The sequence below is a fragment of the Andrographis paniculata genome, unplaced genomic scaffold (genome assembly GCF_009805555.1).
Source record: "Andrographis paniculata isolate CXL003 unplaced genomic scaffold, ASM980555v1 Contig64END, whole genome shotgun sequence".
Taxonomy (NCBI): domain Eukaryota; kingdom Viridiplantae; phylum Streptophyta; class Magnoliopsida; order Lamiales; family Acanthaceae; genus Andrographis; species Andrographis paniculata.
In genome coordinates, this window is record NW_026137600.1 from 1,080,611 (window position 1) to 1,097,843 (window position 17,233).

The following is a 17,233-nucleotide window of genomic DNA, read 5'->3' on the forward strand; positions in this document are numbered from 1 at the left end:
AATTTCATTAAATAAGACAATTATGCCTGTTAATTATAAATAATTAAATAAAACAATTTTATCAAAATTTTGAAAACAATAAGAAAAAAAAAAAAAAATCAAATGTCAAACTTACATTGATATCTTTTATATCATAATAATAATATATTAAAATTTAAATTTAAATATATATTATTAATTATAATTTCATTAATTATATCAATTATAACTATATAATATTAATAGTAGTTGTTGTTAACTATATCAATTAATATAATTTTTTATTAAAAAATTCAAAAAATTAAGAAAAAAAATTCTGATCACATGAGACCTATGAAGCTCAAATATATAATATATGGAAATAGATTACATAATAAATATATTAAATTATCTATATAATATAGTACTTCCTCCGTCCCGGAACAATAGTCTGATTGTGTTGGGCACGAGATTTAAGGAATATTGACATTATATTGATACCGGGTAAAAAGTATATGTAAAAGACATTTTTACCTTTGTGAGTGTATTAGTGTAAAATGTAGTGGCCATTGTGTAATAATAATGAAAGAGTAAGGGTAATGATATAGTTATTTATGAAAATAAGACTATTATTTTGGGACGAACAAAAATAGTAAATAAGACTATTATATTGAGACGGAGGGAGTATATAATAATAATAATAATAATAAATTTGAATATTATATCAATATTAATGGTTAACTTATTAATTATATTAATAATATCTATATAATATTATTTGATTATGTTAATTAATATAATTATTTTTATTAAAAAATAAAAAATTTAAAGAAAAATATTTTGATCGTATGGAACCCATACCAACCTCAAATATATAGTATATAGAATATAGATTAAATTTTTTTCAAAACTAAGTTTGAGAAAATTTAATTTGTTTTTAGTATTAAAATAATATTTGATAAAATATTTTGTTAAAAAAAATCATATAGTTTTAATTTAGAAATAGTAAAATTTAAAAAAAAAAAATTAATAAAAGAACATTGCGTTTAAAAGTATTTATCCATACAAAATTCTATTTCTATAAATATTATATTTAAAAGTTATTAATATTTAAAATATTTTATAAAACATTGCGTTTAGTTCATATTTTTATTTAGAATTTTACTATTATTAAAATAATGTAAAATTGTAAAATATTTTCAACATATCAAAACTTATTTATTTATTTTGGCTATAAAATTGGATGAATTATCAATTATTCTTCTCAACTGTGGATCCCAATAGATTTTCATAAATAATATTTTATCCGTTATATAATTAAATATTTATTTGCTTTTTTTTTTACGTAATTTTATATATATTAATATTATATTTGAATATAATAAGAATAAAGTAGAAATGATTAAAATAACTTTATTAGTATGTGTGATATAAATGTAATGACATTTGTATAATATATTATAAGTTGTAAGAGTATTTATAATGCTAAGTAGATAGTACCGTTACTAAAAAAATTGATACTTTATTATAGGACGGACTAAAATGAAAAAATCGATACTTTATTATGGAACGAAAAGAGTATTTTACACCATCAAGACCTCGCGTACGTTGTACGTTTAGTTTTATTATTTTTAAATTTGCAAATATTAAATTAAATATTATATAATTATTCAAATAAAACAAAAAAATATTCATATCACTTAATTTTCATTTCAAGATCACTTAATTTTTAAATTATTCTATTTAATATTTTCACCTAATTTTTTTTTCCAAAAATTATATATATACAGAGACAAATATAATATTATTTAAATAAAAATTCAATAAATTTTTAATTCTAAATCATTTTGAAACTACTGTCAAATAAACAAATAACTTCGATTTAAATTAAATATTCAATAATTTTTTACTTTTAAGTCAAAGTTAAAATATTGTGACGTTATCAATGCATTGATCTCACTAATTAAAGATTTTTTTTCTTAATTAACTGATTATATTAAATTGATCTTATATATTTATATCTTTTTATTTTTTAAAGTAAATTTTAAAATATTAAAATTTTATATTTAAATATTAATTGATTGGTAAAAAAATCAAATTTACTTATAGAGGTGTTGATGTAATTTTTCAACAAAAATAAAGTAAAATTCAAAGATATAGAAAATATCCTTAAACTTGATTAATTAGTGCCTGAGATTAGGAATCTCTAAACACTGTAAGTACAGAAAATAAACTGGAAAATAAAAGACTGAAATTTAAAGTGGTGATCCCCAAATCTGACTTTGCTTTGTTGAAGTTGATTGAAGATGTCTTGCCAAATGATGATCCAAATCCTTAAATATTCTTTGAATAAAACGTTCAGAACCGTCGCACTATTTCACCAACCGTTCCCACCAGTTACAGAACTCAGAACTGCCTCTTTCATTGACACATGTCTTTAACCGCCTCGCCAACCGCATAACCCAACGACCGACCAACCGACCAATCTAGATACATAATTGGTCGCCAGATCAAAAGACTCACTGGTCGCCCCATCAAACGACCACTATTTGGTCTCTTCAATCGTCTGACCTATCAACAGACCTTTCTTCGCCCGACTTCCTTTTCCGACCGACCCCCATAGCAGCCAACCTTTGTATCAACCGACCCATTTATCCGACTGCGGATAATCCGACCTGCTTGCCCGACCGCGGACCATCTGACTTGCTTATCTGATTGAGAACCAACCGACTGAGAACCCACCGACTGACTCTGGATACCTTATTATTATTATTATTATTATTATTATTATTATTATTATTATTATTATTTTTTGTGCGTAACAAGAGGATATGGATAAGAATCAAGTGAATATTTTAAGATTTCTTTTATATAAATAATGGCAGTTTAAATAATAAATTAAATAATACATATCTTTATATATAAGGTAGTATGATGTTATGTTGTATATAATCATGCAGTTTATATAATATTAATAATTTCATTAAATTATTTGATTATACTTAGATTGTTTTTCTTAAATAATTTTAAATTTTTAAAAATTCTAATTTATTTATTTTATTCAAATTGAAATTTAAAATCTCAACTTCAACCAAATACATTATATGAATTTATTATTATTTTTTATTTTAAATTCAAATCAACTCTATTTATTTTTGTACAATTATATATATATATAAAAATATATTTACTTTTATAAAATATCAAATTAAAATATTACTCCACCCGTCTCACATACCGTGTCTGCTGCATTGTAGACACGGTATTTTATGAGGGGTGTAATTAGTAGATAATTAAGAATGTATTAGTGAAAATAATTATTCGATAATATAAATAATTACAAATTAAGATTAAGATAACTAATTAGTTTAATTAAAATTAAAAAAAAATAAAATAAAAAGTTTAAAATGAGATTAAAGTGTGTAATTATTTTCCAAAAAAGGAAACTGAGATGGTACGTGGGACGGACAGAAACGGTAACGTGGACATGGTACGTGGGACGAAAAGAGTATTTAAATAAAGTTTTAAATTAATGTTCAATTTTAAACCAAATCAAATAAACATGGGAATGTTTCTTTAGATGAGTTTGAAAAAAATTTGATTTAAATTTGATATTAAAATAATATATGATGGAATATTTTGTAAAAAAAAATATATATATTTTTTAAAAAAATATAAAGTTCGAAATAATAAAAATCCGAGATTTTGGGCAAAAGAAAGATACCTATGTGATGTGCAAGTACAAAAGTGTGAGTGTAAGGCACCATTTCCGATATAATTCCAAATATTGGGTTTATATGAAGTGGGGAATAAAAGGACAATTCTTACAAAACAAATGCAAACAAACAACGAATAGACAGCTGGCAACAAAATTGAGTGATGGGTATGCATTATCGATTGGAGTTTATATAATCCTATAAGACAAAATTTTAGAATTTTTAATAGATTAAAAAATAGATAGTTAATCTGGTTTTTAAATACTTAGTTATCAATTGCGATTTTTAAAAAAATAATATTTACCGCGTCCCTTATAAAGATTACTGTTTATTTTTTAATATTAGTATTATATTGATTTACAGTGAAAAAATAAAAATAACCCTATTATTATTGTGTAATATAAAAGTAAATAAAGTAAGAGTAAAAAAGTAAATTTTGTGTATAAAAATAGAAAGAGGACAATAATTGTTGGATATTCCAAATAGGAAAGTAAGACGTTAGTTTGTGGACGGAGGGAGTATTAAATAGATAGTATAATTACTAAATTAGAAAAAGTAACCTTATTATGAGACGAATGGAAATGAAAAATGATAAATTTTTCAATGGACGAATGCAGTAATAAATAATACTACAACAAGTAAAAACAAATTCAAATACTCATTACAAAGAACAGTCAAATATCCAATTTAAAATAATACTCTCTCCGTCCCACCACAATTGACACTATTTTTATTTTTGTTTGTTCCGTAACAATTAAAACCTTTTTATTTTTGATAAATATTATTAAATCAAAACATATTTAATAAATATAAATCAACTTAATTAACTACATAACATACAACATCATAAATGACGTAGGACCCACTTAAAATCCCTTTATTTCTACCTCACTCTTCAAAGAAATAAATAATTTTATCTATATTTAAAACTACACATTTTTGTAAAATTGATTTATGTTAATTATAAATAAACAAAAATATTTTTTTATTTACTTGTATTATAGAAAATTTTATTCTCTACAAAATAATATCCATATTGCATGTATTTTTTAATTGCTATATAATTTTTAAATATCTTAACATATATTTTAATATTTTTAATCATATATATTAAATTTACTATAAAAATATAAATATTATTAATTATAAAAAATAATATAATAATGTCATAACTAATTATTACTCCATCCGTCCCAGATACCATGTCCACGTTGCCGTTTCTGTCCGTCCCACGTACCATGCCATTTTCCAAAAGGAAAATGATTACACACTTTAATCTTATTTTAAATTTTTTAATTTTATATTTTTTTAATTTTAATTAAACTAATTAGTTATTCTAATCTTAATTTATAATTATTTATATTATAAAATAATTATTTTTACTAATACATTTTTAATTATCTACTAATTACACCCTTCCTAAAATACCGTGTCTACAGTGTAACAGACACGGTATCTGGGACGGAGGGAGTATAAATTACGTCGGTCGGTGATATTTCAATTTTATTTTTTTTTATTGAAATTAAAATTTCGAATGGTTTGTTGATTTTATTTGTAATATTAATGAATCGAATTTTATTTCAAGATAATAGCTTAATTGAAAAGTTTGTATTTCTATAATCACTATTTCAAAAGAGATAATTTCTCTTATTATTATTATTATTTTTTTTTTATAGTTTTTTATATCCTATTTTTTCAAATAATTTTTAATATTTATTTAATAAATAATTCTTTTATTGACGTATATTTATTAATAAAATTAAAAATATATTTATTTTATTAAAGATAAACATAAGAATAAGATTCATGTATATTTATAGTGATTAATCGGTTTTAAAGTTTCTAATTCTCTCTATACTTTCCATGTTAATAAGGTTAACATTTTTTTTCGTTTTTTTTACCCGAGATAAACAAAAATTCACATTAATCGACTTATATTTTTTTATTGGCTTGTTTTTCGATAATTCATTATTATTTAACAATATTATATTTTGAGCTGATCTCTTTTTATAAAATGTTTGAAATTAGCATTTAATTAACAAATATAGCATAATCATAATTTAATACTTATAATATAATTTATATTGTTTGATAAAGAAAATATAGAAGAGATAATTTAATTCAACTTGTAAATTAAGTTAAACCCAATGATATTTATATAAGACTTACATGTGAATGTGTATAAAATCAAGATTAAAGATATATAATATTTTTAATATTTATAAAAGAAATACTATATTCTTTTCTAAAAAATGTATAGATCATTTTTAAATGCTCATTAAAGAAACATTATACATATATATTTTTTTAAAAAATGTATAGAATATTTTCAAATGTTTGGAATTAAATATTACTCCCTCCGTCCCATATACCGTGTCTGTTACACTGTAGACACGGTATATTAGGAGGAGTGTAATTAGTAGATAATTAATAATATATTAGTGAAAATAATTATTCTATAATATAAATAATTATAAATTAAGATTAAGATAACTAATTAATTTAATTAAAATTTAAAAAATAAATTAAAATGTTTAAAATGGGATTAAAGTGTGTAATCATTTTCCAAAAAAAAGAAAGTGACATGGAATGTGGGACAGACAGAAACGGCAACGTGGACATGGTATGTAGGACGAAAGGGAATAATGTATAAAAAATATAATATAATTATCAATGATAATTTAATTCAACGCCTTTGTTTCAATTAATATATATATATATGATGTGTTTGTTTTTCTATTTGAAATAAAATACCATAATTTAATTCTCGCATCGCACAATTTTTAATAAAAATATATTATTATTTTTATTCTTAAAATATCATATCAAAATATTATTTAAATAAAATTTTAAATTTAATATCTTAATTAAAATCACGACCAAACAAACATTTTATTCAAAATATTTTATCCTAAACATATTATTCAAACCAAAAATAAAAAATTAATTCAAAGATCTAAATTTCTCAAAAAAAAATAAAAATGCTAAATTTAATTTATTCGTGTTTTCATTTAATTTGGTTAAAAAAACAACCCAAATTACAATATTAAAAAAAAAAAAAAAGTAAAAAAACTATAAACACACTCTTACTTAAAAACTAAAAAAATTATCAAAACCGTAAATATGAGAAAAACAAATAAGAATAATACTTTTGAAATTGAACTTGAGAATTAAAATCTTTAATATAAAATAAATATCTTTTTAAAAAAATTGTAATAATTTGCAAAAGTATTTGAAATGTTATATATCATATATAAAAATGCTATCGAGTAAATATATTATATCCGTTACAAATTTTTTTTTCATTATTTTAATTTAAAAATATTTTTAAAGTTCTGTATTCATTCATTATAGTTTTTTATGATTTACAATGTAATTTATAAAATTAATTTAAATAGAACATAATAACAATTTTTTTAAAAAAAACTATTAAATTTATAGCGATTAGGGTTTGTTTGTTCAGTATTTTGATTTAATTTTTTTTTTATCACGTGAGGAATAGAGAATCATGTCGATCATATAAAAAATAATATTTTATATTAAATATTAACTTTTATAAAATAATAAAAATACATATAGTGAGAACTACGTCGGAATAAAAAAAATATATATGGACAAACAAACCCTTAATGTGCCAAAATTAAAACAGCAAAAATATTGAGACAAAAGTACTTAATTTGTTTGGAGGTTTTTAAACACTTTTATTATTCATAAAAAAAAATTTCTTCTAAAAATATCAAATTAAATTAAATATTTTTATTTTTTATTTTTATATTATAATACAAATTAAATTTATATTTAAAATATTTCATCAATCTCTGTTTATTTCATATCAAATAACTATTAAAGCCTAAATTTTTATTATTAAAAATCATAATTTAAAATCCGAACTCCCAAATAAACAAGTAAATTTTGTGAAATCTCCTATTGTGCATTATTGAAGCAAATGAGAGGGAAATGATAGTCAATTTGATTGAAAATTTAATCATTTTTTTTACCATAAATAAATACAAATGATTTAGACATATTAAATTAAATACTTTTATTTTATTTAATTACAAATATTTATTTATATTATTTTAAATAATTATCTTAATTTCAAAATTCAAATCAATGCAAAACTCACATACAATAAAATAATAGTTGTTGGACGTCCCAAATACAAAAATAGGACATTAGTTTGTGGAGGGAGTACAAAATATATTGTATTCCCTCCGTCCATATAGTATGGGTGTATTACTGTAGACACGAGAATTTATGTAAAGTATAATTAGTAAGTAATTAAGAAATGTATTAGTAAAAATAATTACTCCCTCCGTCCACAAACTAATGTCCTACTTTTCTATTTGGGACGTCCAACAACTAATGTCCTATTTCCTTTTCTAAATACAAATTTTACATTTTTACTCTTCATTCATTTATTACTTTTAATCTCTACCATTCACTTAAGGACAAAATTGTCTATTCATAACAAAAAGACAATCACCTAAAAAACCGTGTAAGTATACTTTAGGACAATAGAAAATGGATAGATGGAGTATTATTTAATAAAAATAATTATAGATTAAGATTAACATAATTAAATAGTTTAATTAAGATTAACAAAAATTAAATTTTAAAATTTAAAATATAATTAAAGTGTATAATTAATTTTTCAAAAAAGAAAAAGACAAATTATGTGGGATGGACGAAAATAGAAAATAGAGACAAATTATGTGGCAACGGAGGGAGTATTAGTTAAAATGATGTATTTTATTATTATTATTTTTTATGTATTTATTAAACCAAATTAAATGAATTTTGACCGTTTAATTGGAATGATAATGACAAACAGCAAGGTGGACTTATTGGATTCCTTAACAGCTTTTTTTTTTTTTTTATCCATCAAATTAATTTAAAATTAAATTAAATTAAATTAAATTAAATTGGGTGTCAATGTCATAAAAGACTACCATGTGAACCCATTATTTCTTCCTCAAATTAAATTCCACTCACTACTTACCTACATTTTAAATTATAAATTAATTTTATTACTATTAATGCATTATAACCTCCACTCATAAGGTTGTGTTTGTTTGGGAATTTGGATTTTGAGTTGAGATTTGAATAGTAAAAATTTTGAATTTGAATATATTGTATGATGTGATATAAATAGGTGTTGATGTGATGTTTTGATTGTAAAATTGATTTTTAGTATAATATAAAAAATAAAAAAATAATATTTTTTGAGAGAAAAGATAAATGAATATTGTATTTAAAATCCAATTCCCCGAACAAACACACAAATTTGTATATAGACATAGATATAGATATATATATATATATTGTTTCAAGTAAAATATGTAATATTATGCATTAAAAATGAACACATGTTAATTGAAAATGATAAAATTGTGAAGTAAACAATTTTGAAAAGAAGAAGAAGAAATAATAGAGCCAAATTGTACAAATATAAGGTTTTGTTTAGACAATTATTTTAAATATTTGGTACTATTTTATTTTATTTTTTAAAAATATCACATAAAATATATTTTTAAATAAAAAATAATTATAGCTATTAAAATAAAATTTATAAACTATAATAAATAATTTCTATTATAAATAAACTAGAAATGAATTTATAAAAATAATTGACATAATTATTCGAAAATAAATAGATTCTGTTAAATAAAATTTTAAAATATAAGCATATAATATAATATTATTTTCATTTCAAATTAGGAGAGGAATAATTAAAAATATATTAATAAAAATAATTATACAATAAAATTAAGATAATTAATTAATTTAATTAAAATTTAAAAATAATATATTAAAAAATTTAAAATAGAATTAAGGGATATAACTTTTTTTTAAAAAAATAACAAAATAAATGAGACTAACAAATAAAAAAATGGGACATAATAAGTTAGACGAAATAGTAGATCTTTAAAAAGATGAAATAGATAATAATGGGAGTGCCAATTTCAATTTAGCTTGAAACGTCAACCAAACACACAGACGACACAAAGCCGTCGTGCGACGTCGTTTCGCTCACTCCCATTCCATTCGTTCACTCTCCCATTCCCCGCTAATTGCGCCTGTTTGGTTGTCCCCTTTTCTGACCAAAGCTTCCATTGCAGCACTGCAGATATCAGAAATGGATAGTTTTAGTTAATTTCTACTTCCCTTTCGCATGCCCGAACGACGACGACGGCGACACATTGTCAGGCTCAGACACCTCCGCCGCCTACCATGTCCGCCCTCGTCTTCATCCTTGTCCTAATCCTCCCTCCCGCCCTCTCCCTGTCCTCCTACCCTTACAGTAAGTTCAATTCGTCGCCATTGTTCGATCTTTCAATTTCCCCAAATTGTGGCTCTAGTTTTGTTAATTCTTTGACTTGATTTTGCCCTAATTTCGATTTGGGGCCCTCTTTGTTTGTTTCTTACCGCAGATTACACTCTCCACATTGATTGCGGCGGCCTGGTCAACACCACCGACGTTTTCCGGACAACCTGGCTCTCCGACCGCTTCTACTCCGGCGGCGCCGCCTCCATCGTCTCCGAACCGCTCCGGTTCGTCCACCAGCAGGAGAAAAACCTCCGCTACTTCCCGATTTCCTCCGGCAAGAAGAATTGCTACTCGATCCCCACCGGCGGCGGCGCCGCCGCCCGCTACTTCCTCCGCACCTTCAGCGTCTACGACAACTTCGACGGTAAGTCTCACTCCCCTTCCTTCGACGTCTCCGTCGAGGGCACTTTAGTCTTTTCCTGGAGATCCCCTTGGCCCGAATCCGTTTCCCGCTCCGGCGCCTATTCGGATCTCTTCTTCTCCGACGACGATTCCGGCGCCGTCGACGTTTGCTTCTACAGCATCGCCACCGATTCTCCGGTCGTCGGCTCCGTCGAGCTGATCCAAATCGACCCTAACGCTTACAATTTCTCGTACCCTAAGAATTCCAGCTCCTACATTCTGGTTAATTATGGAAGATTCTCGTCCGGGTCGGATCAATGGGGCCCCGGATTCACCAACGACACCGATTTCTTCGGCCGGTCATGGCAGTCGGATTCCGAATTCCGGCTGAAGCCAATCGCAGCCGCCAATGCGGCGGCGGTCCGATCGATTTCCGCCGGAAAATCGATAGCAAATGCCGGCGTTAGCCCGAATTATTTCCCCGAAAAGCTCTACAGGACGGCGAACGCGGCGGAGGGCGATAGCGGCGGAATATTGGAGTATGAGTTGCCGGTGGACGCGAAGCTCGATTACTTGTTGTGGTTTCATTTTGCGGAGATCGACGCCGCCGTGACGAGCCCCGGACGGAGGGTATTTGACGTGCTCGTAAACGGGGAGAGAATTAATACGGTGGACATTTTTAAGGAGGTCGGGGGATTTGCCGCGTACGATTTTAGTTATGTGGTCAAGAATTTGAGTAGCACTACTTTGAATGTGAGGTTGGAGTCGGTGGTTGGCGCGCCCGTGATTTGCGGGCTTGAGAATTACGCGATTGTGCCGGTTGATCCGAGAACTATTCCCGATCAAGGTATATATATATGCATATATGATGTAAGAAGTCAACCGTTTTAAGGTTTTGTATGGGTTGGAAGGAATGGCTTTGTGTTTTTAGCTTTGTTGCTTAGGGAGCGGAGGACTAGAGATGATTCATGTTGCGTAGATTGAATTTAGGTAATGATGAAATGATCGTAGCTCGTTTAGGATTGAACTGTTGTTGTTTTGGTCATATTAGTACAATGTAATAACATATCCGTAGCAGATATAGTTCTTACATTGTTAAGGGTAATGTGGTCGTGGTTATGTCCTAGTATTTCTATTTGCCGATATGTCATTCTTTATTTTGATGATTAGTTTTGTCGTGCGTGTTCCGTATGAAATGCACAAGGGAGTTGTGACGGTCTAAAACTAATAGCTCATTTAGGATTGAAATTTTGTTGTTTTAGTCATATTACTACAATGTAATAACATATCCGTAGCAAATATAGCTCTTACAATCTTAAGGTTAATGTGCTCGTGTTTATATCCTAGTATTTCTATTTGCCAAGATTTCATTCTATATTTTGATTATTAGTGTTTTGCGGGTCGTTAGTCTACTTCATAACTCATTTTTCGTATGAAAGGCACGAGGGAATTGTGTAGTTATTGGCGACTCATTTGGGACGGATGGTCTAAAACCAATAGCTTGTAAGTTTTTATTACATGGTACAACTAACAGAAACTAATGTTCTTGTCTGTCCAAATTCCTCGCAGCTACGGCCATGAAAGCGCTGAAAGAATCGCTCCGTGTGCCGGACAGAATGGGATGGAACGGAGATCCGTGCGCGCCTTCGACTTGGGATGCTTGGGAAGGCGTGACATGTCATCCTACTAAGGATGGATCGAACCTCGTCATCTCTCAAATGTCAGCATTCCTTTTCCTTTTCAAATCTTCTTACCATTCAAATTCTCTCTAAAAATCCATATATTCGAAACCTAATTTTCATTTTGAAATATTATATCAAGAATGTGTTTGCAATTCAAAACATTACATTAAAAATCTATTTTAACTATTCTCAAACCAATACAAAACATCAAGACACTCCCAATTCCTTGTGAGTGAATCGCTAGGGTGTGTTTACTTGTCAGGTTTTACACCTGATTTTACTATTCCAACTTTTTTTCCTTACAAAAATATCAAATCAAACACTTAACTTTTATTTATTTTATTACACTAAAATTTAATTTTATATTCAAAACATCACATCAACACGTATTTATATCACATCAAACAATTATTTCAATTCAAAATTTTACTATTCAAAATCAAAACTCAAAACTAAAACCTCACAAGTAACTATTCAAAATCAAAACTCAAAACTAAAACCTCACAAGTAAACACACCCATGTGAATTTCCGAGCAAAACTCGATTTACAAGGCAAATGGATAGGAAACTTCGGGTATATTTGGTTTGTATTTAAATAGTGGTTGGATGTGATATTTTATGAGAGAAAATAATGTATTCTAACTAATCTCGTAAATAACAGAGCCTTGAGCCTTTTTATTTGCTAAAATGCATTTTAATCGTGTGATATTTTTTTTTTTGTCTTTTATCAGAGATATCGGGAGCCAAGGTCTAAAAGGCAGTATCAGCGACCAAATTGGCCTTTTGACTAATTTGGTAAGCCTGTAAGTATCCACTGGCATTCCGTTTCATATTTATATATATATATATTTTTTATTTATCTTGTTTTGTCCCATTGGTGCATTGGGTGAAAATGTCGATAATAATTGGTTGATGCACTAAAATATGGCACTTGGAAGAACAGAAATGTAGAGTTGCATCGAAGGAAAGTTTTGTTACTTTTGGCCATTTGAATACACTTAAGGGTGTGTTTTGTTTGGGGGATTGGACTTTAATCCCACTATTCATCTAATTTTTTTCCCCCAAAACATCAAATGAAACACTTATTTTTCATTTTTTATATTATACTAAAAATCAATTTTACATTCAAAACATCACATCAACACCTATTTATATCACATCATATAACTATTCAAATTCAAAATTTTTACTATTCAAATCACAATTTAAAATCCAAACCCCCAAACAAACACACCCTTAAAAATATGGTGTTTGAATTGTGACTATTAACATGTCCAAATGGATATTTGTTATGGTCTTCTTTCTTTGTCGAGATTTCCACGATTAATTATGATTTCATAATTTTCAAATACTTTTACTGCCTGGAGTTTTAGGTCATTTAATACCTTTTTTATATGTGTTTAACATATAGATATTTTAAATTGTTATTTTCGTCTATATGTTATATTCCCTCGAGTCCATTTTATATGTATTTGTTTACTAAGAAATTTTTAGTATTATATGCTATGCGTAATGTCTAAAGGGTTTTGGTTAGAAGTTGGCATATTAATTTGAAGCAATTAATATTTTATAACAATACAGATAACATTTGTTGTGCGGGTTATATGTTGTGCTATACTGAATAATCTGCTTATTACGTTGAAATCACAATAGATTGTGTACATAGAATTATAAAATGTGTCATGCTATATATAGTATTAACATTTTATGTGTGGATTATACATTGTGCCGTGTTATATTAATCTGCTTATTGTGATGATATTATGCTATCAAAATATGTGCAACATATTATATTAAGATATGTTGTCGGATATGTGGTTTTATTTTTATATATGTATTGATTGGATCAAATCAGTATGAACACAGTAACCAAAGTGGTGTCTAAAGTGTACGGACTAAAATAAGACGGTGGAATATTTGTCATTTAGGTGAAATGTAAAAGTATTTTATTATTCGTGTGGACGTTGTATTTACTAAATTAGGAAATAGAGGTATTGATTATGGACAAACCCGATACACTAGGATGGATACATTGATTGTGGGCGAGGGGGTACATTAATTAATACTTATATAGCACGTTGCGTTTGTAGCATTGTAAAGTTTGATTGTAGCTATTTCCATGAATGATTAGTTATTACCACTCGACAACAATAACCTTTGAGTTCATTAAATTCATAGACTTAGATGCGTATATTGTTGCCTGTTTCAGACAAGATCTGTAGTAATTTGGAGCACACAAATTTTATGTGCAGGAATTTGAGTTCCAATTCGGTGGGAGGTGAGATCCCATCGGGGCTCGGCGTAAAGTCTCTCGTGAAGCTGTAAGATCGCTAGAACACTACTTGTTTTAATTGCAAATTTTCATATTGTACTGTGGTAAGACATCATGGGACGAAGTGTTTCCATGGCGCACTTAATTTATTAATCGTATAATGTATTTTCGGACTAAAAGCATATAGGAAAGTTGAATTTGAATAGTTGTTTGATGTGATATAAATAGAGGTTGATGTGATGTTTTGAATATAAAAGAAAAATAATTGTTTGATGTGATATTTTTTTTTAGGAAAACAAAAAATCTGAATAGTAAAAACCTGTGTAAAATTCACAAAAGAACACAACTTAATGTGTTTTATTATTATTTTTTTTTGACAGGGATTTATCGAACAACAAGTTCACTGGTTATATACCCGAAAGTCTAACCTCGTCCAGCTTGCAGCTCGTGTAAGTTGTCTGAATTTCATGCCGTCATTATAAGATAATGCTGTCTGAATGAATTTCTTGAAACGTTGTTTTCTGCACAGGTTACTGAATGGGAATTCGCTCGAAGGACCCGTCCCCGACGAGCTATATTCCGTCGGAGTTCGGGGTGGCAAAATAGAGTATGCCGAGAGTTGTTATTATTTCCCGGAATTTGCATGTTTGACGAGAGTTATTATTATTATTATTTTTTATTTTTTGCAGCCTTTCTGGTAATAAAGGATTATGTGGCGTACCGTCTCTTCCGAACTGTTCATTGCTTTGGGGAAAAAACGGGAGATTGTCTACCGGCGGGAAGGTGGCAATTGGGATCTCGTGTCTCATTATTTTCTCGGCATTGCTGCTCGGGATCGTATACTACATCAAGAAACGACGCAACGACTACGATTTCGGTCTTCCAAACGAACTCATTTGTAAGTGTCGCGATCGATTCTACTATCATTTATGTTTTGACTTAAAATTATTGCGTAATTTACCCTTGTTAGCGAAAATTATGCGTAGAATTCCTATATCCTTATGCAAAATATTTTTTTACGTAATAAGGAATTATATGCGTATATTTTCATGAGCATAAAAGTAAGTTATGCAATAAATTACAGGTTATGTAAAGTATAAGGGGCTCTGTCTAGGTAGATAGAAGTTTTGGAATTTTGGAAAATCTTTAAAATAGTAAAAGATGAGTATATTTACCCTCAGTGTTAGCGAAAATGATGCTTAGAATTCCTGTATCCGTATGCAAAATATTTTTACGTAATAGGAATTATATGCGTATATTTTCAGGGGCATAATAGTAAGGTATGCGATAAATTACGGGTCATGTAAAGTATATGGCTCAGTTTAGATAGAAGTTTTGGAATTTTGAAAATTTTTTAAAATAGTAAAAAGACGAGTATGTTTACCCTCGTGTAAGCGAAAATGATGCATAGAATTCCTATATCTGTATGCAAAATTATTTTTACCGTAATAAAAGTGAGTTATTAAATTATTGAGTTATGTAATATATATTTATTTGATGTGATATTTTTTTTTTTTTTAAAAAAAATAAATATTGATGAATAGCCTCAAAAGTTTGTTTGGTTGTTAATCGAAATTGATTTGAAATAGTGTATTAATTTGAGCTATTATTTAAACAAGATTCTGATGTGATATTTTGTGAAAGAAAACAATATATTTTTATTAAAAATTGTGCAAAATAAATAGTACTGTTTAGATTTGAAATTACAAAAGAACAAATCCTTACTTTACGGGATTTTTGCAGCTTTGGCCGCGAAGAGGAACCGATACCATAGGCAGAAATCATTGATGACGCTCGAAATGGAGAGCCAACACGCGAAAGGATTCATACCTACGTACAACGTTAGCTGATCCAGTTCGATCTAATCTAATCTGATCTGATCTGATTGACGACATGAATTTTTGGTAGGGGATGAACTTCATTCGACCGATTGTGATGTAGATAGCGATGGTCCATTCGTCCCCCCGCCCGAAACAAAGATTTTTATAAAGGAAGAACAGCTATAAAGGGAGTGCAGTATTATTGCTACGAAAAGATATAGCATAGGTGACATTTTCGACTTTTTTTTACGACGAATCGGGCTAGCTCTTTCTTGTTTGTTTCTTTTTTGGGTGCATTGTATTGTATTGTATTGTATGTCCGAAAGATGTTTTTGTCCCCACAGTGTATATCATATTCGTATTTGGTAAGAACCTTCTTAATTCATTGTTAAAATTCATCTAGGAACTTCATTACACCATTTGATCATATGTTTTTTTTTTTTGGGAGAAACCCTCTTCCTTTATTATTATTATTATTATTATTATAAATCATTTTAAATAAAAATATGTATATATATATATTCCGTTCGGGATTAATAGTATCTTAATATAAAAGAAAGGGGTTGTGTTTTTTCTACATATTATTTTGCACATTTTTTGACAAAAATATACTACCTTCGTCGACGGTCAGATTTTTTTTTATAAAAATATGATTACATTAGTATTACAAGATACTAATATAAATATTTTTATCCTTTTTTTTTTTAATTTATACTACGTTTTGACGATGGACGGATATATCACATAAAAACATTATTTAAATAATAATTAAAATATAAACATCTCAAATTAATTTCAAACAATCAAATAAATCTAATATTTTTAAAAACTTATTAAAAATGTTTGGTGTAAATAATAATAATATTTTTAAAAAAAAAAATTATAGCTAATGAAATTGTAAGTAAATATATATATTTTTTATATAAATAAATTATGCATAATTTTAAATGACAATCAAACAAAAATACAGATACATCCTTTATAATTAAATAACAATGTCCATATATCCAAGGCCCAATAAATCCAATTAGGTCGCAATTCAAATAATTCGGAATAGTTTTGGATCGGGACGAATTAAAAGAACGGTATTGGAACAAGATTCTTTCATACAA

General features: G+C 27.4%; 1 protein-coding gene across 1 annotated transcript; it reads left to right on the forward strand.

The window, feature by feature from the left end:
* Window positions 1–9,657: 9,657 nt before the first annotated feature.
* LOC127261891 (receptor-like protein 4) lies at window positions 9,658–16,545 on the forward strand. Its single transcript, XM_051290320.1, has 9 exons — window positions 9,658–9,978; window positions 10,109–11,194; window positions 11,917–12,067; window positions 12,761–12,832; window positions 14,282–14,350; window positions 14,682–14,750; window positions 14,831–14,908; window positions 14,991–15,199; window positions 16,045–16,545. The coding sequence occupies exons 1-9, from the start codon at window positions 9,909–9,911 to the stop codon at window positions 16,149–16,151; spliced, it is 1,911 nt and encodes a 636-aa protein (XP_051146277.1). The 5' UTR covers window positions 9,658–9,908; the 3' UTR covers window positions 16,152–16,545.
* The last annotated feature ends 688 nt before the right edge of the window (window positions 16,546–17,233 follow it).